Raw genomic sequence first — 24,354 nt, forward strand, 5'->3', positions numbered from 1 at the left:
CAGGCTGGTCTTGAGTTCACAGAGGATGCTGGGATAAAGATGTGTATCACCATCTTTTTTTTTTTGTTTTTCGAGACAGGGTTTCTCTGTGGCTTTGGAGCCTGTCCTGGAACTAGCTCTGTAGACCAGGCTGGTCTCGAACTCACAGAAATCCACCTGCCTCTGCCTCCCGAGTGCTGGGATTAAAGGCGTGCGCCACCATCGCCCGGCTTGTATCACCATCTTTATCTGCCTCAGTCTGCCCTCAGCTCGTCAGCATCTTGTGTCACCAGGCCAGACTTCTGTCCATTTTGTCTCTTTATCGTCTGTCTGTCTGTCTGTCTGCCTATCTATCCTCGCTTTCCCACAGCTGGAGCTGGACACAAGGTTTTTTATTTATTCACAATTTTAGAATTCTTCTGGTTTTATTTTTAGTTCTCAGGGAGATTATCCCCCACTCCTCCTGAGACAGGGTTTCTCTGTGCAGTCCTGGCTGTCCTAGAACCTGCTCTGTAGACCAGGCTGGGCTTGAGCTCAGAGATCCACCCTCTGCCTCCCAGTGCTGGGATTACAAGCATGTGCCACCATCGACTGGCAGTTGTTACAGTTTATATGGTTTCTACTCAGGTCTCTATTTGTCCCTACTCTACTTTATAACTCTGACAGTGTATGATCCACAGACATGTCCTCCCATGATCCCAGAAACCTCTAAGTCCTGTCCCTTTGTCTAGACAAAGCATCTTAGCACCCACCTGCCCTTACATCTGCTTCTCCACAACCCTGGAAGTGCTGTGAAAGGGTAACTTGTAGACCCCCAAAGGCTCCTGGAATGACCCTCAGGAAAGGACAGGTCAAGACAGGCTGCCAGAACTCACCTTGTGGATAAGGAGGTGGGGTCCAGGGTCCAGATGAGAATACAGCTCTGGCAGGCCACAGCCAAGACAGAGGCACTGAGGGGCTTCCAGGCCAGTGCTGCCACGTTTCTCTGTAGACGATGCTTCAGGGAGGGAACTATAGTGCTAGAGTAAAGAGAGGGAAACTGAGTCAAAGCAGGGACACTAAGCTCAGGGAACCTGAGTCCAGTTGAAAAGATAAAACGGGGTGTTGGAGAAATGGCTCAGAGGCCAGGGCAGCTCACAACTCTGTATCCCCGCTTCCAGGGGATATGCTGCCCTCTTCTGACCTCCACAGACACTGCATGCACACAGTGCACAGGCATACAGGCAGCCAAAACACTCAAACACATACAAAATAAAATTTAGGGGCTGGAGAGAATGTTTAGAAGTTAAACATTGGCTGCTCTTCTGAAGGACCAGGGTTCAATTCCCAGCACTCACGTGGTAGCTTACAACTGTCTGTAACTCCAATTCCAGGAGATCTGACACCCTCACACAGACATACATGCAGACAAACCATCAACCAATGCTCATAAAGTAAAAATAAATTATAAAAAATAAGTAATTTTTAAAAAATTTTTAAAAGAAGGTCAAAACAGGCTTGGTGTGGTGGGGCACGCCTTTAATCCCAGGGTAGGAGGCAGGCTAAGACAGGTTGCTGAGTTTGAGGGCATCCTGGTCTACAGAGTAAGTTCAAGGACAACCAGAAACCCTATCTCAAGAAAAAAAAGCAGAACTAAAAGGTAAAACCCCACAGAAGAAAGCTGACCCACGGGCCTAAGGACGAGGCTCAGCAGTAACTCTGGTACTCTGCCGATACAAAGTCCTGGTCTGATCCTCAGCACAGGATCTGATCAAAAAGAAATAATAATAATAAAAATTAAAAAATGGTTCAAGTGGGGCTGGAGAGATGGCTCAGTGGTTAAGAGCATTGCCTGCTCTTCCAAAGGTCCTGAGTTCAATTCCCAGCAACCACATGGTGGCTCACAACCATCTGTAATGAGATCTGGTGCCCTCTTCTGGCCTGCAGGCATACACGCAGACAGAATATTGTATACAAAATAAATAAATAAAATAAAAAAAAATGGTTCAAGCGCATGGGGAAAAAAGGATTCAAGCACATGGGGTATTATGGGACAGAAGCAGAAGATTAAAGATATATACTGGGCATCATAGCACACGCCTTTAATCCCAGCACTAAGGAAGCAGAGGCAGGTGGATCTCTGAGTTCAAGATTAGCAGAGACCCCATCTTAGAAAAAAGAAGTTAGATATAGAAAGGACACAATCAGTTACGGAGTGTCCCCAACCAGTTCTAGTTCTACAGACCAGCCTACCAAGGGCAGAGGATGGGAACAGTCACAGCCACGCACCTGTTGGCATTATACACACGGATGGAGTCGTCCAGCAGGGCCACCGCAAACTTGTTGGTGTGAGGGTGCCATGCAAAGACCCGTAAGCAGCAGTTTGACCTGTCGGGGAATGACCATGAAGACAGTAGCTTCACCTCCTCCTCCTCCAACAGCCTAGCTACTCAGACTCCCTTCTTCCTTCCCACAGAGGAAAGGGACGCTCAGTTTTCCTTTTGTTCCTTTCTGAGGAGCATCTTAGTTAGGGTTTCTACTATTGTGATAAACACCACAGCCAAAAGCAACTTGGGGAGAAAAGTGTTTACTTCATCTTATAGCTTATAACCCAGCATCCAAGAGCAGTGAGGGTAGGAAACCAAGGCTCTTAGGGACTGCAGCAGGAACTGGAGGAGAGGCTGTGCTGTGGCAACATTAGCTGGCTTGCTCAGTCTGCTTTTTTCTGGGGCGTAGGGTGGGGGGTGGGGTGGGGTAGGTGGCTAGGTAGGTTGTTTTGTTTTGTTTGGCTTTTTCGAGACAGGTTTCTCTGTAGCTTTGAAGCCTGTCCTGGAACTAGCTCTGTAGACCAGGCTGGCCTCAAACTCACAGAGATCCGCCCACCTCTGCCTCCCAAGTGCTGGGATTAATGGTGCGTGCCACTACCGCCTGGCCTTGTTTTGTTTTTGAGACAGTGTTTCACTATGTAACTCAAGATACAGACCAGGCTGGCCTCTAACTCAGAGACCCATCTGCTTCTGAGTGCTGGGATGGGCCACTGTATCAGATTGCAGTCTGCTGTGTTACATCACAGGACCACCATAGTGAGCTGGGCCTTCCCATGTCAATCATCAATGAAGAAAACACCCCCACTGCCAGGAGGCAATGGCACACACCTTTAAATCCCATCACTCGGGAGGCAGAGGTGATCTCTGAGTTCGAGGCCAGCCTGATCTAGAGAGCAAGTTCCATCCAGGATAGCTAGTTTTCTAGAAAAATAAGACAAAACAAAAATGAAAAACCACCTCTATAGACTGGCCCACAGGCCAATTTGGTTCTCTCTTTCCAAACGACTCTAGCTTGAAGGGAGTTGAGCTAAAACTAGCAGAACAAGGTAACAATATGAAGGAGTCTCTGCCTTGACCTCTCTCCCCCCAAAGGAATTTCCAAACTTCAGAACTTCTGTCCCACAGGTGCCAGAGTGTGCACACTCACCAATTAGTTACCTGGGCGAATTCAGCAATCAGATCTTCGCTCCTGAGCTGTAAGAATACCACAGACAGACACTGCATACACAGGAGCTCACCTCCACCTTCACTTCCCACATCCCACCCAGCCCTGCCTACAAAGGAAAGAGGTGGGGAGGAAGCCAAACTTACAGACATGTGTGGGAACAGGGAGCCATGGAGGGAGGAGGCCCAGCGACAGAGAGCCAGGGCCCAGCTGGATGCTGTCTTCACCCATTCAAACACTGCGGGGTTAGAGAGACAGCTCTGATTGCATCTTACTAGCCATGTTCTTAGGTGAGGACAGAGTCAAAACTCTAATCCTTGTGCCCAGCACTGGATGGGCCTAGGCACCTTCCCTCCCAGTACCCACTCTGGGGCCCTCACCAGGGTACACAGAAGAGACAGAAAACAGCAGGCTACGGGAGATGGGCTAACAGGTCAGGGTGAGTTTGGGGAAAGTATGAAGAGGAGACAAGCTTACAAGTACAGGGGACTGGAGGGGTACTGACCTTCTTCCTCCGAATTTGCAATTTCATTCAGGACTCCAAAGAGGCCCACATCACGCCTCATAAGTAGAAAAAGACAACAGTTACTCTCCTCCTGTCACAAGTCCCCTAACAGGTCTCACTCAGCAAACACACACAGAGGGTGGGTGTGGCGCTGGTGCACACCTGCCGAGCATGAGCAAAGCCCTGGTGCAGCCCCTGCCAGCACGAGTCAGGCGTAGTAGCACAGGCCTGTAATTCAGTACCAGGCAGGTAAACATTGGAGGATTAGAATTTCAAGATTCTTAGCAGCACAGTGAGTACGAGGCCTCCTTTTGTTTTTTTACAGGAGGTACTGTATGTTTAATGAGCGCAACTAAGAAGCAAGCACTTCACATACTGCTTTTTTTCCCAAGACAGGGTTTCTCAGTGGAAAGTCCTGGCTGCCCTAGAACTTACTTTGTAGAGCAAGTTGGCCTTGATCCACCTGCCTCTGCCTCCCAAATGCTGGGATTAAAGGGGTGTGTTACCATGCCTGGCCTACCCTCTGCCTCACAATCTGGCTGGCCCTTTCATTTATCAGAATAACCTAAATGACAGGTTGCCCACTTACATACTTACAGGTGAGGCAACTAAATCTCATGGATTGGGGGTGGTGGACTTTCTGAGGTGAGTTAGGGCTTGGCCAGGTGTAGTAGCTCACAACTTTAATTCCAGCATGCAGCAAGAACCCTGTGAGTCCTCAGCCAACCTGGTCTAAATAGTGAGTTCTGTCCAGCCAGGGCTATATACTGATTAAGATGAGATCCTGTCTCAAAAAGAGAAGAGGGAGGGAGGGAGGGGGAAAGGAGAGAAAGAGAGCATCAACCTTACTTTCAGTGAATGACAGATCATCAAAGTGTCTTTTTTTATGATTTATTTATCTTCATTTTATGTGCATTGGTGTGAAGGTGTCAGATCACCTAGAACTGGATTTTCAGATAGTTGTGAGCTGCCATGTGGTTGCTGGGAATTGAACCTGGGTCCTCTGGAAGAGCAGTCAGTGCTCTTAACCGCTGAGCCATCTCTCCAGCCCCCATCAAAGTGTCTTAAGCAAGTGTCTTAAGCATTTCAGAAAGGTCAATTTGAAATTAGAATAGTCCATAATGGAGAAAGGATTAGTTAAGAAGCTACTTAAGGACTCCAGGGGGGGAAAAAAAAATGGTGGAGTAGCCTGAACCTCCAGAATAGAGAAGAGACCTGGGGAGCAGAGCAAGACTTGAGGAGCAAGTAGGACAGCAATAGGGGAAGAGCAAACCTGATCAGTAAATATGCCTGTAATGTGCCAGAGTCCAATTGAACGATCACCACAATCCTACTGCTTCTGTTTTGTTTACTTTTTGATTTGGTTGGCTGTTTTGAGAGGCTCATGGAGTCCAGGCTGGCCTCAATCTTACATTACAGCTAAGAAGGACATGTTGGTCCCCTGCCCAGTGTCTGACTACAGGCGTGCACTACCACACCGGGTTTATGTGTCTGACTACAGGCGTGCACTACCACACCCGGTTACGTGCCTGACTACAGGCGTGCACTACCACACCGGGTTTATGTGCCTGACTACAGGCGTGCACTACCACACCCGGTTACGTGCCTGACTACAGGCGTGCACTACCACACCCGGTTACGTGCCTGACTACAGGCATGCACTACCACACCGGGTTTATGTGCCTGATTACAGGCATGCACTACCACACTGGGTTTATGTGCCTGACTACAGGCGTGCACTACCACACCGGGTTTATGTGCCTGACTACAGGCGTGCACTACCACACCCGGTTATGTGTCTGACTACAGGCGTGCACTACCACACCGGGTTTATGTGCCTGACTACAGGCGTGCACTACCACACCCGGTTATGTGCCTGACTACAGGCGTGCACTACCACACCCGGTTATGTGCCTGACTACAGGCGTGCACTACCACACCCGGTTATGTGCCTGACTACAGGCGTGCACTACCACACCCGGTTACGTGCCTGACTACAGGCGTGCACTACCACACCGGGTTTATGTGCCTGACTACAGGCGTGCACTACCACACCCGGTTACGTGCCTGACTACAGGCGTGCACTACCACACCGGGTTTATGTGTCTGACTACAGGCGTGCACTCCACACTGGGTTTATGTGTCTGACTACAGGCGTGCACTACCACACCGGGTTTATGTGTCTGACTACAGGCGTGCACTCCACACTGGGTTTATGTGCCTGACTACAGGCGTGCACTACCACACTGGGTTTATGTGCCTGACTACAGGCGTGCACTACCACACCCGGTTACGTGCCTGACTACAGGCGTGCACTACCACACCGGGTTTATGTGCCTGACTACAGGCATGCACTACCACACCGGGTTTATGTGTCTGACTACAGGCGTGCACTCCACACTGGGTTTATGTGCCTGACTACAGGCGTGCACTGCCACACTGGGTTTATGTGCCTGACTACAGGCGTGCACTACCACACTGGGTTTATGTGCCTGACTACAGGCGTGCACTACCACACTGGGTTTATGTGTCTGACTACAGGCGTGCACTACCACACCCGGTTATGTGTCTGACTACAGGCGTGCACTACCACACCCGGTTACGTGCCTGACTACAGGCGTGCACTACCACACCCGGTTACGTGCCTGACTACAGGCGTGCACTACCACACCGGGTTTATGTGTCTGACTACAGGCGTGCACTACCACACTGGGTTTATGTGTCTGACTACAGGCGTGCACTACCACACCCGGTTACGTGCCTGACTACAGGCGTGCACTACCACACCGGGTTTATGTGCCTGACTACAGGCGTGCACTACCACACTGGGTTTATGTGTCTGACTACAGGCGTGCACTACCACACCCGGTTATGTGTCTGACTACAGGCGTGCACTACCACACCGGGTTTATGTGTCTGACTACAGGCGTGCACTACCACACCGGGTTTATGTGCCTGACTACAGGCGTGCACTACCACACTGGGTTTATGTGTCTGACTACAGGCGTGCACTACCACACCCGGTTATGTGTCTGACTACAGGCGTGCACTACCACACCCGGTTATGTGCCTGACTACAGGCGTGCACTACCACACCGGGTTTATGTGCCTGACTACAGGCGTGCACTACCACACTGGGTTTATGTGTCTGACTACAGGCGTGCACTACCACACCCGGTTATGTGTCTGACTACAGGCGTGCACTACCAGACCGGGTTATGTAACTTGGGGGGCTCTCTTTTAATTTACACGCATTTGTGTTTGGCCATGGGTGTCGGGTCCCCTGGAGCTGGAGTTACAGACAGCAAAGAGCAGCCATGTGGGAGCTGGGAATTGAACCAGGGTCCTCGGGAAGAACAGCCAGTGCTCTTAACTCCTGAACCATCTCTGCAGCCCATCTTGGCATCTATTTAATACTACACAGGTTTCACTTGAGGACAGAGTAGTTAAGTAACTTTTCCAAGGCTACACAGCTAAAAATGGTGGCCAGGAAACACAGCTTCAGCTCTTACATGTGACCTATATATGCAAGAACCAATACAGCCTTTACCTAACTTTTCTGAGCTTTGGATAAAAGCTCAAAACAAATAATGAACGGCATGAGGTGGGTGCTGAGAGCACCACCAGAAATCAAGGCAAGCCATTCGGAATAGATGAAGCTTCTGATAAAGCCTTGGGTTTTAGATGGGCTATCTGATATGATTTCTGCTGTTATCGATAGGAAGATAGAGATTGAATAAAGCAGCCTTTTCAAGAGCAGCCCAAAGCAGAGGTGTGGTGACATCATTCCTCCAGCTCCGGAGACCAAGCCTACGCACCCCTTATGCCTCCCACTCCTCCAGGCTCTGGAGACCAATCCTATGCACCCCTTATGCCTCCCACTCCTCCAGGCTCTGGAGACCAAGCCTATGCACCCCTTATGCCTCCCACTCCTCCAGGTTCCGGAGACCAAGCCTACGCACCCCTTCGCCTCACCAAACACTGATGCACCTCTTCCACACTTGTTCCCGGTGATGGATGAAGGCAGTTCTTGTACCATGCTCCAGCCTCCCAGGGGTTTTTAGGGGATCCTTGGTCAGGTGTAGGACAGGAAGATTGATCCACTATACCTCAGAAATGGGAGAAGAGTCAGTCTCTTCCCCAGATCTTACCAGTAACCCCTGCCATCTCCAATCCATAGCTGGCCTAGGCTAAGAGATTTCACGGCTCCTTTCCCATATTCTCAAATGAAACACTCGTGAAACAGAAAAACAAACTTTAGCCCCTATCTGCAACCCCAACCGTTTTTCACAGGACTGATATGAGAAGAGACCTGGCTCAGCGCATCCTTCCTTCTCTCTACCACTTCTAGGACCTCCTCACATGCCTTGGCATCCCCTACAGACCTAAAGTACATTTCGTTCTCTTTATTCTCCCGTGGGAGCCCCACTTTCCTCAGACCCAGCCCTGCATCCCCACTCGGACCACCTGGCCCCGGAAGTCGGGAGGCGGGCTCTCATAGCTGTTGCCGGTCACCAGCTCGTTATTGTGCTCATACAGGGTGACTTGACCCCTAGGCGGCGGCGGGGGAAACAGTCCCAGGGAACACATCTTGCCAGTCCGGAGGGCGTGTGGAACCGAAAGCTCCCGGCTGGCGACTGCTCTCCCTGGATTCTTAGTTCCCGGGCTAGATTCGTTTGCGGACGGGTAGTCGTACAGGACAAACAACAGCGCGAAGCTCAACGGAAGTGGAATGAAGAAAGTTCCGTGTGAGATTTCAGGACGGACATCCGGAACTTCCTGGCGCGACTCCTAGCGGAAGTAGCGGCCCGGAGGGGACACGTCGCAGGGCCGGCTTGTAGTAAAGAGGGCTGCGGTTTGGTTTTGGTTTAGTTCCTGTCAGACTACTGTTTTTTTTCCAACTCCGAAGCCCCAACAGCATCTCCCACTCAATAAGGAAAATGTCCAAAATAAGCCAGGTTTAGGAAAGTACTTAACTAAACCCTCCAACGCCGTGGATAGTCCGAGGAAAATATGAACTGTCACCCGTCACTGCACTGAGGAAAAACCTCCCAGGACAGTCAGAACGGGCTTTAGGAAACAGTGCTGGTCCTGCAGAACCAAGTGTCCACAAGCAAAGGAGTCCGAAAAGAAAAAGACAGACATTGGAGAAGCAGTAAACTTTCCTGCGTATAGTACTGTAAACGCTTTTCTAATCCTTACAATAACCCCCAAATGCACTGTTGAACTACCAGTACTAAATGACACACGATCTGGATATACCCAAGCCAGACACTGGTAAGGTATGTTGACTCAATGGCCTGTAGAATGTGGAGATGGGAAAAAGGTCGGCATGGGCTACATGACAAGATCCTGCCTGGCAATGCCAATGAGGCAGAAGTATCCGAAATAGGCATTGTCTCATATACATACACATCTGATGCCAGACAGGACTGCCAGATCCTCTAGCATAAGGGAATGCAGAAATTGATCAATTATGGATTGGAAATATGCTAAAGGCCTCAGAATTTCATTTTAAACATTATGTCAATAGCAAAGGCTTGAAAAAAGACTCATTTGCTGGGCGGTGGTGGCACATGACGCCTTTAATCCCAGCACTCGGGAGACAGAGGCAGGCAGATCTCTGAGTTCGGGGCCAACCTGGTCTACAAGAGCTAGTTCCACCAAAAGCAATCTATAGATTCAACGCAATGCCCAGAAAAATTCTTCAAAGACCTCAAAAGAACGGTACTCAACTAAATTTGGAAAAGCAAAATACCCAGGATAGTCAAAACAATCCTGGGCAATAAAAGAACTTCTGGAGGCATCACAATCCCTGACTTCAAACTCTACTACAGAGCAGCAGTACTGAAAACAGCCTGGTATTGTCATAAGAACAGACAGGAGGACCAATGGAACTGAACAGAAGGCCTGGATATCAATCCACACATCTTCAAACACCTGATCTTTGATAAAGAAGCAAAAAATATCAAATGGAAAAAAAAGCATATTTAACAAGTAGTGCTGGCATAACTGGATATCAACATGTAGAAAAATGAAAATAGGCCCATATCTATCACCATGCACAAAACTCAAGTCCAAATGGATCAAAGACCTCAACATAAAGCCAGCCACACTGAACCTTATATAAGAGAAAGTGGGAAGTACATTTGAAAGCATCGTCACAGGGAACCACTTCCTAAATAGAACGCCAGCAACACAGACACTGAGAGAAACAATTAATAAATGGGACCTCCTGAAACTGAAAAGCTTTGGTAAAGCAAAGGACACTGTCAACAAGACAAAACGACAGCCTACAGAATGGGAAAAGATCTTCACTAACCCCACATCAGACAGAGGTCTGATCTCCAAAATATACAAAGAACTCAAGAAATTGGACACCAAAAGATCACATAATCCAATAAAAAAAATGGAGTACTCTCAATAGAATCTAAAATGGCTGAAAGACATTTAAGGAAATGCTCAACATCCTTAGTCATCAGAGAAATGCAAATCAAAACAACTCTGAAATTCCATCTTGTACCCGAAAGAATGGCCAAGATCAAAAACATTGATGACAACTTATGTTGGAGAGGATGTGGGGGAAAGGGAACACTTCTGCATTGCTGGTGGGAATGCAAGCTGGTTCCACCCCTTTGGATGTCAGTGTGGCGATTTCTCAGAAAATTAGGAAACAACCTTCCTCAAGACCCAGTAATGCCACTTTTGGGTATATATCCAAAGGATACTCAAATCACGCCACAAAGATCCGTGTTCAACTATGTTCATAGCAGCTTTGTCATAGCCAGAACCTAGAAGCAACCTAAATGCCACTCGACAAAAGAATGGATAAGAAAAATGTGGTACATTTACACAATGGAGTACTACACAGCAGAGAAAAATAATGACACCTTGAATTTTGCAGGAAAATGGATGGAGCTAGAAAAACATTATTTTGAGTGCAGTAACCCAGACACAGAAGGACAATTATCACATGTACTCATAGGTGGTTTTTAAACATAAAGAAAGCCAGCCTACAAACCACAATCCCAGAGAACTTAGACAACAATGTGGACACTAAGAGAGACTTACATAGATCTAATCTACATGGGAGGTAGAAAGTAGAAAAAGACAAGATCTTCTGAGTAAATTGGGAGCATGGGGGATTTTGGGGGAGGTCCGAAGGGGGGAGGGGAGAGGCAGAGAGGGGAGCAGAGAAAAATGTAGCGCTCAATACATATCAATAAAATTTTTAAAAAAAGAGCTAGTTCCGGGACAGGCTCCAAAGCTACAGAGAAACCCTGTCTCGAAAAACCAAAAAGAGAGAGAGAGAGAGAACAGTTGTTAGTTGCCATGTGGGTGCTGGGAATTGAACTCAGAAACGCTCTTAACTGCTGAGTTATCTTTTCGGTCATCATAATTATTTTATATGGTTGTTTCACGGATAAAATAATGAAAGTGAAGTTGTCTTACTGCGTTGTAAAGTACTAAACAAATGTCAGAAGTTATTAGCCACGACTTTAATTCTGCATCAACTACATGTCCTGGGACACGGACACTGTTTTCTCATCTATTTGTTTACTTGGTTACTTATTTGTTTATTCATTTCTCATTGCTAAGAAAGAAGCCCAAAGCATCTGCTAGCTAGCTAGTTCCCAAATCTACCATTCAAGGTACACTCTCAACTCCTAAATACTGTTAATAAATTCAAAGATATGGGTTGGGGGCATAACTTAGTCAGTAGACCACTTGCTTAACATGCACACCGCCCTGGGTTTGATCTCCAAAACCACATAACAACCGTGCCATAGATATTTTTTTTTAATTGAAAGCAGGTTGAGCAGTGGTGGTGCACACCTTCAATTTCATCACTCAAGAGGCAGAGACGGGCTGGAGAGATGGCTCAGAGGTTAAGAGCACTGACTGCTCTTCCAGAGGTCCTGAGTTCAATTCCCAGCAACCACATGGTGGCTCACAACCATCTGCAATTAGATCTGGTGTTCTCTTCTGGTATGCAAGCATGCGTGGAAGGAATGTTGTATACATGATAAATAAATAAATCTTTAAAAAGAAAAAGAGGCAAAGACAGGCAGATCTCTGAGTTCAAGGCCAGCCTGGTCTACAGTGCTAGTTCCAGGACAGACTCCAAAGCTACAGAGAAACCCTAACGTGAAAAACAAACAAACAAAAAAAAAAAAGAAAAGAAAAAAAATGAAAGCAGGATAGAGAGGGGCTGATGTTTTTCTTAAGTGTGTATTTTTATTTTGCTTGTATATAGATTTTGTACCAAATACATGCAGTGCCCAGAAGAACAGTAGAGGACATGGGACCCCTAAGACTTACAGAGATATAATCTACATGGAAAGTAGAAAGTAGAAAAAGACAAGATCTCCAGAGTAAATTGAGAGCAAGGGGACCTTGGGGGAGGATTGAAGGGAGTGGGAGGCAGGGAGGGGAGCAGAGAAAAATGTAGAGCTCAATCAATATCAATAATAAAGAAAAAGAAAGGAAAAATCAGGTATGATCAAGGAAGACCACCTGAGAAATCTACGGTAGAAAGAGATGGCCCAGATGTCTGAGTTCTACATCCAGAACAGATTCAAGACTGCTACCTGAGATGATCAAGACTCACAGGTACTCCAGTCAGGACTTAATCATAATTCTAAATTTTCTCTAGGAACTCATAAGATTATCAGCGCCCCCAACCTGCAGGAAGTAGCCTGGAAAACTATGCCCACATTCCCAAAAATTGACTATAGATATTTTCCTTTGTTTGGAGTGTTGGTTACAAGTTGTTATGGAGAAAAGCTAAACAAAGGAGATTAGATTCAGAGTTCTTGTTACTTAAAAAAAAAGAGGGGAAGTGGTGTGGGACAATTGTCTGTATTCTGTTAATTATATTTTATTTTTTATTTTTTTTTAATTTTTATTTTTGGTTTTTTGAGACAGGGTTTCTCTGTGGTTTTGGAGCCTGTCCTGGAACTAGCTCTTGTAGACCAGGCTGGTCTCGAACTCACAGAGATCCGCCTGCCTCTGCCTCCCGAGTGCTGGGATTAAAGGCGTGCGCCACCACCGCCCAGCTGTTAATTATATTTTAAATAAACGCTGATTGGTCAGTAGTCAGACAGGAAGTATAGGCTGGATAACCAAACAGGAAGTAGAGGCAGGTCAATGAGAACAGGATTATTCTGGGAAGAGGAAAGCTTGGTCTGCAGTCCTGGCCCAGGCACAGAAGAAGCAAGATGTGACTACCTTGCTGAATAAGGTACCAAGCCACGTGGCTAACATAGACAAGAATAATGGGCTAATATAAGTTGTAAGAGTTGATAAGAAGCCTGAGATATTAGGCCAATCAGTTTATAATTAAAGAAAGAGGTGTGTTCCACTACTGCCTAGCATAAATAACTCTTTAAAAAGGTACTATTGAAGACGAAGGGAAAAAAGTCTATAATGAAAAAAGATGAAGCTTCCTAACTATAGACCTCCACATTTTAGAGCATTCAAGTAATTTCCATGTTCTCTTAGGATCATCCTAAAATTGACATAAAACGGAGAGAAATGTCACCAGGAGTTTTTTATTGTTGTTGTTTTGGTTTTGTTTGTTTGTTTTTGAGACAGAGTTTTTGTAGTAATATGAGCAGCGGGGCTGCATCCCCAGCACCCCGGCCGCCTGCTCGGCTAGCTTATGCCCCGAAATAATTACACGGACACTGTATTCTTTTAATCACTGCTTGGCCCATTTCTATCTAGCCTCTTCTAGGCTAACTCTCGCACCTGGAATAGCCCATTTCTAATATTCTATGTAGTACAGCTAGGTGTGCTTACTGGGAAGATTCTAGCCTATGTCCATCCTGGGTCGGAGCTTCATCGCGTGCATCTTCCCAGGAGCGGGGAGCATGGCGTCTCTTCTGAGGCGTCTGCTCCCGAGAGGAGAGCTGTGGAGTCTGAGCTCACTTCCTCTTCCTCCCAGCATTCTGTTCTGTTTACTCCTCCTACCTATCTTCTAACCAATGAGGGCCAAGCAGTTTCTTTTTATTTAACCAATGACCTTTCTCCATCATTTCCCCTTTTTCGGTTTAAACAAAAAAAAAAGGCTTTAACTTTAACATAGCAAAATTACATATAACAAAACAGTTATCAAGTAAAAGTTACAATAATCTTTATCATAACTAAGGAAAACTATAACTATAACTAACTATTCTTAACTCCATCAAAGACTCCAGAAAGATACAATACTACCTAAGCAAACAAGAAAAAACAACTTTTAAAACTCTAGAAATGACAGAGTCATCTCGCTGCCTGTACAGTCACCCAAAGTTCCTCTGTACCGTTGGGGCATCCATCTTTGGCCTACAGGCCCATAGTTTCCAGCAGACATTTCCACAAAGCAGGAAATTTCAAAGGCAGTCACTATCTGCTTGTCCTGAAGAATGTCTTGCAGACTCTTTCATGAATCAGGAACCCCGAAAGATCATCTCACCTTTAGGCAAGTTCAGTAGTCCTCTTTCTGTGGGTTCTCTGTGTCCAGTTTATGCAATAGTCCAGGCAAGAGCAGTTTCTTGCCCAAATGGCTATCAAACTCCATAAGGATCCTCTTCGATGCCCATCTTCTTCTTGAAGTAGATTGGTGCTGCCAGCTGTCATGAAAAACCCTAAGTTATTAAAACTTTTAAAATGCCATATTCTATAATCTTTGAAAATATGAAAAATGCCTATCTAAAATATATCTATGCATATCTAGAAAATCTTAACTAACATGACTACAAACTTGACTATTATGATTATCTATTAACTACCTATATACATTACATTTTTAAATGAACTACACAATCACAATACCTTAATAAAGATCAGAAATACATATACATATACATATAACAAAATTGACCTTAAATCTCTATCAATAAAGCAAAATCTATACTAATGCAAATTATTCATATCTATATCATATCCCCCTTTAAATGTAAAAGAACATTTATAAACCATATTTGGGAACATGGGCGCAGTTTTTTCTCTCCAAACTGCTTCCTGCTGAATGGGGGCGCTGTTAATCAGATTATTTAAGGTGTAACCTGTGTGCCAGGTTTATCTCAGTTGGCAGTTGAGTGAAGTAATTTTCTGAAGGTGTTCACACCAACCCTTCAGGAGGGCGTGGTCCATCATACCAAATCGGAATAGAAGAAATGAACAGGGTCTCATCCTCTGTGAAAACAAAATAAGAAACTCCTTTCCAAAGCATCATGTCCTTAGATCCAAATTTCAAAGTCAAGGCATCAAAATATCTATGTTGGATTAGTTCAGCAGCATTTATAAACAAATATCTTTTAGCAGCTTTTGCTCCTTCCTCAGCATTTAAACAATTCAAAGAGATCATAATAGCATACAGTATCAAAATTCTCTGTTTATTTTCCATCTTTGTACAGCTTTGTTTTAACCTCTATTTCGTTTATTTTTACTTTTAACTTTTTGCTTTTTGAGACAGGTTCTCTGTATCTTTGACCTAGAATAACTCCGTTGACCAGGCTGTCCTTGAACTCTCAGAGATTGGCTTGTCTCTGCCTTCCAGGCATTGGGATTAAAGGCATGTGCTACCACACCTTGAAGTCACAGAGGTCAATCTCCCTCTGCCTTCCAAGTGTTGGGATTAAAGATGTGTACTACCACACACAACAACTCTCTTCCTTTTTTTTGTTTTGTTTTTTACTTTAAGAACTTTAACTTTTGGGGGCTGGAGAGATGGCTCAGTGGTTAAGAGCATTGCCTGCTCTTCCAAAGGTCCTGAGTTCAATTCCCAGCAACCACATGGTGGCTCACAACCATCTGTAATGAGGTCTGGTGCCCTCTTCTGGCCTGCAGACATACACACAGACAGAACATTGTATACATAATAAATAAATATTTTAAAAAAAAAGAACTTTAACTTTTAGTCTGCATATATTTTTAATACACTGTAAACCATTTAAAATTTTTCTTTGTCTTTGAATCTCTCTTTACTATATATCTTTTTATGACCACATGAGTCTTTAATTTACCAAGCAATATCAGTAGGACTAAAGCCGTGGCTTTGCCAGCTAGATCCAGTCCATTCCTTAGCTTTCCAACCTCGTGGCTGAGGTACTGGCTGTAGCCATGTTTACTGCCACAACTCTAAGGCATTTCAAGGTTCCTGCCAGCAAGTAAGTTGCAGCATTATGTCCACAGACAACACACAAGTCCTCTCTCTGTAGTTGGCCCTCCTGCCTCAAACAGTCAGAGTTTGCCCTGGCAGGACGGCCCAGATAGCCAGCATTTTCAAACGGCACAGCATTTTTAAACGGCGCAGCTTTTTTCCTGCTATGGCTGAAAACCGAAAAGCATGCATTCAGCTTTTTGTTAATACCGTTTAAGTGTTTCCGTCAATACCGTTTAAGTGTTTCGTGGCAGGACCTCTTAATGAGCTGCAGGGTTTTGCAGCTAAAGCTGAGTCAGGAAGCCTCTCTTAGATGAGAGAGCTTGCTTGCCTCTAGCAAGCAGAGCAGACCCAAGAAATTGCCACAAGAAACATGCTTTACTCTATTCTTTTCAAAGCTTTCTCAGGCTTTCAGTGGATACAGTTGTCCACGTGGACGCCATTTGTAGTAATAGGAGCGGCGGGGCTGCGTCCCAAACACCCCAGCTGCCTGGCTAGCTTATGCCCAAAATAACAACACACAAACTGTATTCATTTAATCACTGCTTGGCCCATTTCTAATCATCTGTGTAGCACCCCTAGGTGCGCTTACCTGGAAGATTCTAGCCTATGTCTATCCTGGGTCGGAGCTTCATGGCGTGCATCTGTGCATCTTCCCGGGAGCGGGGAGCATGGCGTCTCTCTGAGGTGTCTGCTCCCGAGAGGAGAGCTGAGGAGTCTGAGCTCACTTCTTCTTCCTCCCAGCGTTCTGTTCTGTTTACTCCTCCCACCTATCTTCTAACCAATGAGGGCCAAGCAGTTTCTTTTTATTTAACCAATGACCTTCCTCCATCAAGTTTCTTTTTTTTTTTTTTTTTTGGTTTTTCGAGACAGGGTTTCTCTGTGGTTTTGGAGCCTGTCCTGGAACTAGCTCTTATAGACCAGGCTGGTCTCGAACTCACAGAGATCCGCCTGCCTCTGCCTCCCGAGTGCTGGGATTAAAGGCGTGCGCCACCACCGCCCGGCTGTCTCCATCAAGTTTCTGTGTAGCTTTGAATCCTGTCCGGAACTGGTTCTGTAGACCAGGCTAGCCTAGAACTCACAGAGATCCACCTGTCTCTGCCTCCCAAGTGCTGGGATTAAAGGCATGCGCCACCACCGCATGACTTGAAGTTTTTATTTTTATGTGTGTATGGGTGTTTTGCCTGCTTGTATTATCTGTGTGGCACTTGAGGGCATGGTGTTCTTAGAGGCCAGAAGATGGCATAGAACACCTAGAAATTGGCACCAGAGACACTTAGGAACCCCCTGGGATCTGCTGGAATCCACCATGTGGATGCTGGGAATTGAACCTGGGTCCTCTAGAAGAGCAGCCAGTGCTCTAAACTGCTGAAACATCTCTCCAGTTCCAATCATTGTATTTTTGGTACTGGGGACAGATGGAATACATGGCCTGGCGTATGCTAGTTGTAGAAGCCAGACATGATAAGCTAAATATGAACAGATCACCCAAAGGAATTTCTTTACTTCCAACTATTATAACCTGCCAGAGTAGGACTCAGCTATCAATAAATTTAATGGAGGCCTGAGTCTCCTTAGAAGCAATACCTGATTGCAGGAAGAACCACAAACATTATCTGAGCACCACCCAAGAGCCGACCATCCAAAGGAAATGCCTAACATTCCAACTGCTGTAGATAGGATCACCTGCCAGCACACACCAGGACACCCCTAAACAAATGTCAGCCAATCCGGGGTCCTGAATCTCATAAACCCCTCACCCCCACCTTTACTACTATAAAACCCAATTCTAACTGAGCTCGGGGCTCTCCATTTATTCCAATGTGTTGGCCATACAGAGAGACTGAGTTTGCAAACTTGCATAAAATAAAGGCTCTTTGCTTTTACATACAGGACTCGGTCTCCTTGTTGGCTTTTTGGGGGACTCGCAGATTTGGCATATCATTTGAGGGCCCATCTGGGATCCCCCCAAGCTCACAGGGACTACCAGCCATAGAGCCTTCGACGGGCTGGTAGGTTTTCTGTGTTTTGTTTCATGTCTCATGTCTGTGCCTCACGTCTTTCTGTGAGCGGCCCCAGGAACCATAAGTGCCTGTAGACGATCTGCAGACGTGCAAAAAGATCACAGGCCAGGCACCTGGCAGAGAAGTCCCCAGGGCCCTTCTGCAGAGGGTGGTTCCCTCTGGTGAGACACACAGGTAATATTCTCAGTTCTCTGATGAGATGCGCGGATAGTGTTCTCAGTTCTGAATAGATACACAGAGGTAAGGCTGGGTAGTGGCACGTGCCTTTAATCCCAGCACTCGGGAGGCAGAGGCAGGTGATTTCTGTAAGTTCGAGACCAGCCTGGTCTACAAGAGCTAGTTCCAGGACAGGCTTCAAAGCTACAGAGAAACCCTGTCTCGAAAAAAGAAAGAAAGAAAGGAAGGAAGAAAGAAAGAAAGAAAGAAAGAAAGGAAGGAAGGAAGGAAGGAAGGAAGAAAGAAAGAAAGAAAGAAAGAAAGAAAGAAAGAAAGAAAGAAAGAGGGGCTGGAGAGATGGCTCAGCGGCTAAGAGCACTGACTACTCTTCCAGAGGACCAGGGTTCAATTCCCAGCACCCACATAGCAGCTCAGAACTGTCTGAAAAGCCGGGCGGTGGTGGTGCACGCCTTTAATCCCAGCACTCGGGAGGCAGAGGCAGGCGGATCTCTGTGAGTTCAAGACCAGCCTGGTCTACAAGAGCTAGTTCCAGGACAGGCTCCAAAACCACAGAGAAACCCTGTCTCAAAAAACCAAAAAAAAAAAAACTGTCTGAAAATGCAGTTCTATGAGATCTGACACCTTCACACCAATGAACATAAAATTAAATAAATCATTAAAAAAGAAATAAATAAAATTTAAAGAAAGAAAGAAAAAAGAAACACGCGGGTAGCGTTCTCAGTTCAATAGAGGGGGTGGGTCACACCCACAAAACAGCTTGAAGCTGTGTCTTTGGTTTGGTTTGGTGTGGATGTTCTATTCATTGTCCTGTGTGTCTATATGTTGTTTTTTTGTCCTGGCTTAGACTGATGCTGACAGACTCAAATCATGACTTTTTTGACTTTGATATTGTGATCACTTACAGGACTTTAGAGTGAAAGACCCTCAGAGAGGACCTTTCCTCCGATGATGAAGACCCCAGAACCAGGACACTCCGAGACCAAACCACAGGATGCAATTAGCAAGAGGTTTATTGAGTAGACACAGGTACCTGTGGGCAGCAAGATCTCTTGGAAGACTTGCGTGCCTGCCAACTGGAGGGCGGGCTTTTTATAGGGAAGAGCAAAAAGCAAGTTTACAGAAGCAAAAGCGTGGTTATCAGAATGAGGCGGGGGGGGGGCATGAATGGTTTCCTCTCTCAGCATGGATGTTTGGCAACAGTCATCCTATTCCTATCTTATAGATATCCTGTTTTGCAGTCAACCTGCTTTGTTGATGTCCTATCTTTTTTTTTTTTTTTTTTTTTTTTTTTTTGGTTTTTTGAGACAGGGGTTTCTCTGTAGCTTTGGTGCCTGTCCCACTGTCCCAGAACTAGCTCTTTTTTTTTTTTTTTTTTTTTTGATTTTTCGAGACAGGGTTTCTCTGTAGCTTTTGGTTCCTGTCCTGGAACTAGCTCTTGTAGACCAGGCTGGCCTCGAACTCACAGAGATCCGCCTGCCTCTGCCTCCCGAGTGCTGGGATTAAAGGTGTGCGCCACCACTGCCCAGCCTTTGATGTCCTATCTTATTGACATCCTGCCTTGCAGTCTTCCTATCTCATAGACATCCTGCTCTCTCAAGCACATGGGATGTTCTTACGAGAGCAGGCTGGCTGCTGATCCGGAGAATTTTTTTTTTAAGCAAACAGGACGTTCCCCCGGGAGCATGCTAGCTGCGGGTTTTGAGGAGGGGGTCTGTAGGGTCTTTCAAGAGATAGGGCCACAAGCATAGGGGTATATTTTCCTAAAAGGGATAAGACAAATAACCTCTACCTTAAATATTTCATGAAAAGGAGTCAGCCTTGTCCCCAAGCATGAGGCTGCAGGCTGTGGGGCAGCTTGTGTGAATGGGTGGCCGGGCTGTGCAGCCTTGTTGTTATAATGTAGCAAGGCTGCCAGCCACAGTTGGGGGAGGGGGGCTGTATCCCAATAGGATTTCAAACACTGAACAGAGATTCAGGTTAATTGCTATGGCTTAGAGAGGTCAATGATCTTTTCCCCCCATGCTGCATACCACCCTGCCCAGTCTCGTGCTGGTGGATGAGTTCCCTCTGCCTGCCCTGGGGGCTGCGCGCCTCAACTTCTCCAAGGTTTGGCTCTGCGGGTCAAGGACTGTGGCTGTAGGTGTTGTGATGCTACAGCCAGACTTCCCTCCACCAGAGCTACTTTGTTCATTCAGATCCAATGTGTTATAAATATCTGTCATCGTTTATAGGGGCTGGGTACAAATTATTATTGGTTAGTGTATAAAAAAAAAGTCTCAAATGTTTCATGCTGGTACAGGATTTTATGTGATGTAAATTTAAAGGTTTTTTTTATTATAATATATACTTGTTTCTGTTCTTGTTTACAATATTGTAGTCATACAATATAAAAAGTTATAAAAGGTCAGAAGGGGATGTAAACTATGTTTGCTGTGGTTTCTCATACATGCAAATACTAAATATGCTTGTTTTGTAAAAAAGTTTGTCTATGAAAGTTTGCTTACAAACATGGAGCTGATACGAACTGGTCTGGCCAGTTTTGCTGTCTCTGCCACCCATCACTGCTGTGGCCATATTTACGGGCCCTGACCACAGAATTTATCACTGAGCTCCCGTTACTGGATTTGGGTTAGCAGAAATTCAGATGACTTTTTGGTATAGACAATGTTAAAACTGCTATACGCTGTTTTTTATTAAAAAGCTGGCTCTAGCCGGGCAATGGTGGCACACGCCTTTAATCCCAGCACTCGGGAGGCAGAGGCAGGCGGATCTCTGTGAGTTCAAGACCAGCCTGGTCTACAGAGCTAGTTCCAGGACAGGCTCCAAAGCCACAGAGAAACCCTGTCTCGAAAAACAAAACAAAACAAAAACAAAAAAAAAAGCTGGCTTTAGAACTGGATTATGGCTCTTCCTTTGTTAGATCCATGTTTTATTTACTTAAAATTTATGCATGGGTAATTAAAAAAAATAAGGCATAATTCCATTTTAAATTTTGAACTGCCATTTTACTAGAGTTAATATTGTTATTATTTAAACTTAAAATAAAAGGCTAAAAATTAGTGTCAGAGCCATAAGCACCAAAAGCTAGCCAGAAACAGAAATGTTCATTTCTTGTGATGCAGAAGACAATGACCTAAGCAGTTTGATAGAGGGCTTGGAACAGCGTCCACGCCTATGAATCTCAGTCTTTTGGGGGTTGTTGTACAGGGGCAGTCTAGGACCACCTGCATGTCAGATGTTTGGATTGAGGTTCACAACATGGGAAAAACTGCAGTTGCAAAATAACAATGGAAAAATTCTGTAGTAGGAAAATCACTGTAATATAAAAAACTGTATTAAAAGGTAAAAGCACTAAAAATACTCTCTAAAACTACAGCGAAACCCTGTCTTGAGAAACCAAAAATAAAATAAAATAAAAATAAAAATATTAACTAGTGGTTTAAAAATATATTTCCTTGTTCAAGGTCTATTCAGGTTTTAAAATAAATGTTTAGCCTCCTTATCTTTGCTAACTTTGTTGGGTTTAAGCTATTTGGATAAACTTTTTGTTTTATCATAAATTTTTGTATCAAAACTAAGAGGTTTTAATCTCCTCTTCTGGGGGAAAAATGTTGTTTCTATGTCAATCGCTCTGGGGTAATTAGAGATTCAATGGCCTTGTTGATGATAAAAAACAAAACACTCACAGGAAGCTGGATAAAAACTTGTTCAACTGGTCTCCTTGTTAAAGACCTTACTTTCATTAATCCCAGCACTCGGGAGGCAGAGGCAGGCGGATCTCTGTGAGTTCGAGACCAGTCTGGTCTACAGAGCTAGTTCCAGGACAGGCTCCAAAGCCACAGAGAAACCCTGTCTCGAAAAACCAAAAAAAAAAAAAGACCTTACTTTCAGCTCTAACAGATCCCCCAATGATCTTGCTTCTTTCATTTATTTGTTTATTTATTTATTATACAATATTCTTTCTGCGTGTATGCCTGCACACCAGAAGAGGGCACCAGACCTCATTACAGATGGTTGTGAGCCACCATGTGGTTGCTGGAAATTGAACTCGGGACCTTTGGAAGAGCAGGCAATGCTCTTGACCTCTCTGAGCCATCTCTCCAGCCACCATCTTGCTTCTTCTTATCAACAGACTGATAGCTTTTGTTTGAGACGTGTCAGTATTGTTCGACTGATGGTATTGAGGTTCCAGTATTCCCTTGAGCCCCTGGACAGACAGGACCCATGATTGAATCCTGTCATTGGTACTTGTAAAGGGGGAAAAATGTTGGGCCCAGTGCAGCTTTTTCAGGGCAACTTGGTTCACACCTGCCAAGTTGGGTTCTGTAGATCAACAGGAAGGAAGACCTGAGTCTCAGTTTGCCCTAGGTCAATGCCAGCTCTTAGATTCCCTCCTGTTCCCATTTTACCCTGGGACCTGTTCCTTGCCTTTGCAGGAGACAACATTAACAGCTAGATACAAATTTGTTCTGTGTTTACCCTCGGAATGACTAATTCGTTTTCTTTATTAGGTTTAATTCAAAATCATTACAGAGTGTGGAATTCTAGTCTTGTGAAAGCTGCTAACTCATTATAGACTGTTAGGAAATGCAAGTTAGTCAGTCATCTTTAACATACTAATATAACTAGTTATAAAAATAAGTCTTATTTAGTTTAGTTCCCTGTATATGCTTTCAAAGTCAAACTTAAATAATGAGAAACAAAATTTGTCTAATCAAACACACCTAGGCAGCCCTCATACTTCATAGATCTGCAGAATGTGGCATTTAAAATAATAATTTAAAGGCTTATTATATTAGACAGAGAGTCCCATATCCTAACAGTAACCCAAGGTCTCCAGAGAAGATTATGGACACCATGATGTCTCCACCTGGATTATGACGACGCTGATCCCTGGACGAGATGCCCCAGGGCAACACTGGCTGCCAGGACCCGGTCCAGACCGCGGACAAACAGCAGGACCTTGGAGAACTGATTGCACCACTTTTGCCTAGACAAAATATGTAACACCCGATTTGGTGTTACACCCTCGGTACAGTTCGCGCGCCACTGCGAGTCGGGCAAGGGCCTGGAGATTGAAAAGAAGACACAGAGAGACCAGGGTCATTCGAAAGGAGATCAGCCGAATGCCACTTTATTCAGCGTTGGGAGAGTCTTTTATCTACCTGACTGCAGCACAAGGATCTCCGCCCAGGCAGGTGGGAAATTACCATATTATCAATGGAGTGAATGCCCTGCAGCTAACCACCAGGCGGGGCAGGCATAGCACAGAAACACACAGGAAGCTTAGTAGTTGATCATAAACTGTCCCCACAAATGCACCACAGGAATAAGGGAGACCAGGGCCCTACAAAAATAAGGTCAGTCTTTTCCATGTCCCTCCTCCACAGAAAATGAAAAGTTCACCCTATGGGCCTGGCTGAGACAGTAAGACTGCTGTTCTGGGTATTTCTGTCTCTGATGCTATGGAGACCTGGCTATGACTAACTGCATATGGACTATGGTCCCTGTCATTTTTAATAGATTTGGGAAGTATTTCGTCTGACTCAGATATACTTTATTTATCCTTCTGAGATCTCTGATAGTATTAATGGCTAGGGCAGTTATAATGTCAGTTTAACAGCAAAAGGTATCCAGATTCTTCCACAAAGCTATAGCCAACTAGTTGTTAGCTACAACTCAAAGGTTATGCCCAAAACCGCGAAGTTCCCCAAAAAGCCAACAAGGAGACTGAGTCCCATATGTAAAAGCAAAGAGCCTTTATTTATTTATTTATTTATTTATTTATTTATTTATTTATTTATTATGCAATATTCTGTCTGTGTGTATGTCTGCAGGCCAGAAGAGGGCACCAGACCCCATTACAGATGGATGTGAGCCACCATGTGGTTGCCGGGAATTGAACTCAGGACCTTTGGAAGAGCAGGCAATACTCTTAACCGCTGAGCCATCTCTCCAGCCCAAGAGCCTTTTTTTATGCAAATTTGCAAACTTGGTCTCCAACGAATTGGAATAAATGGAGAGCTCCAAGCTCTGTTAGAATAGGGTTT

The 24,354-nt window shown here is 45.2% G+C and overlaps 1 protein-coding gene across 4 annotated transcripts in view; it reads right to left on the reverse strand.

Moving 5' to 3' along the window:
• Aaas (aladin WD repeat nucleoporin) overlaps window positions 1–8,671 on the reverse strand; it is a 13,305-nt gene extending 4,634 nt beyond the window's left edge. The window contains exons 1-7 of one of the 4 annotated variants that reach the window (XM_075960771.1): window positions 8,423–8,671; window positions 7,931–8,058; window positions 3,956–4,011; window positions 3,597–3,688; window positions 3,433–3,479; window positions 2,248–2,346; window positions 855–998 (exon numbers count right to left, since the gene is read on the reverse strand). In XM_075960771.1, the coding sequence (XP_075816886.1) occupies window positions 855–998; window positions 2,248–2,346; window positions 3,433–3,479; window positions 3,597–3,688; window positions 3,956–4,011; window positions 7,931–8,058; window positions 8,423–8,545 (689 nt within the window). In that variant the 5' untranslated portion in view covers window positions 8,546–8,671. The other 3 variants (XM_075960769.1, XM_075960768.1, XM_075960770.1) reach the window with 3 other exon arrangements.
• Window positions 8,672–24,354: the final 15,683 nt, after the last annotated feature.

This window comes from Microtus pennsylvanicus, chromosome 2 (assembly GCF_037038515.1).
Source record: "Microtus pennsylvanicus isolate mMicPen1 chromosome 2, mMicPen1.hap1, whole genome shotgun sequence".
NCBI lineage: Eukaryota > Metazoa > Chordata > Mammalia > Rodentia > Cricetidae > Microtus > Microtus pennsylvanicus.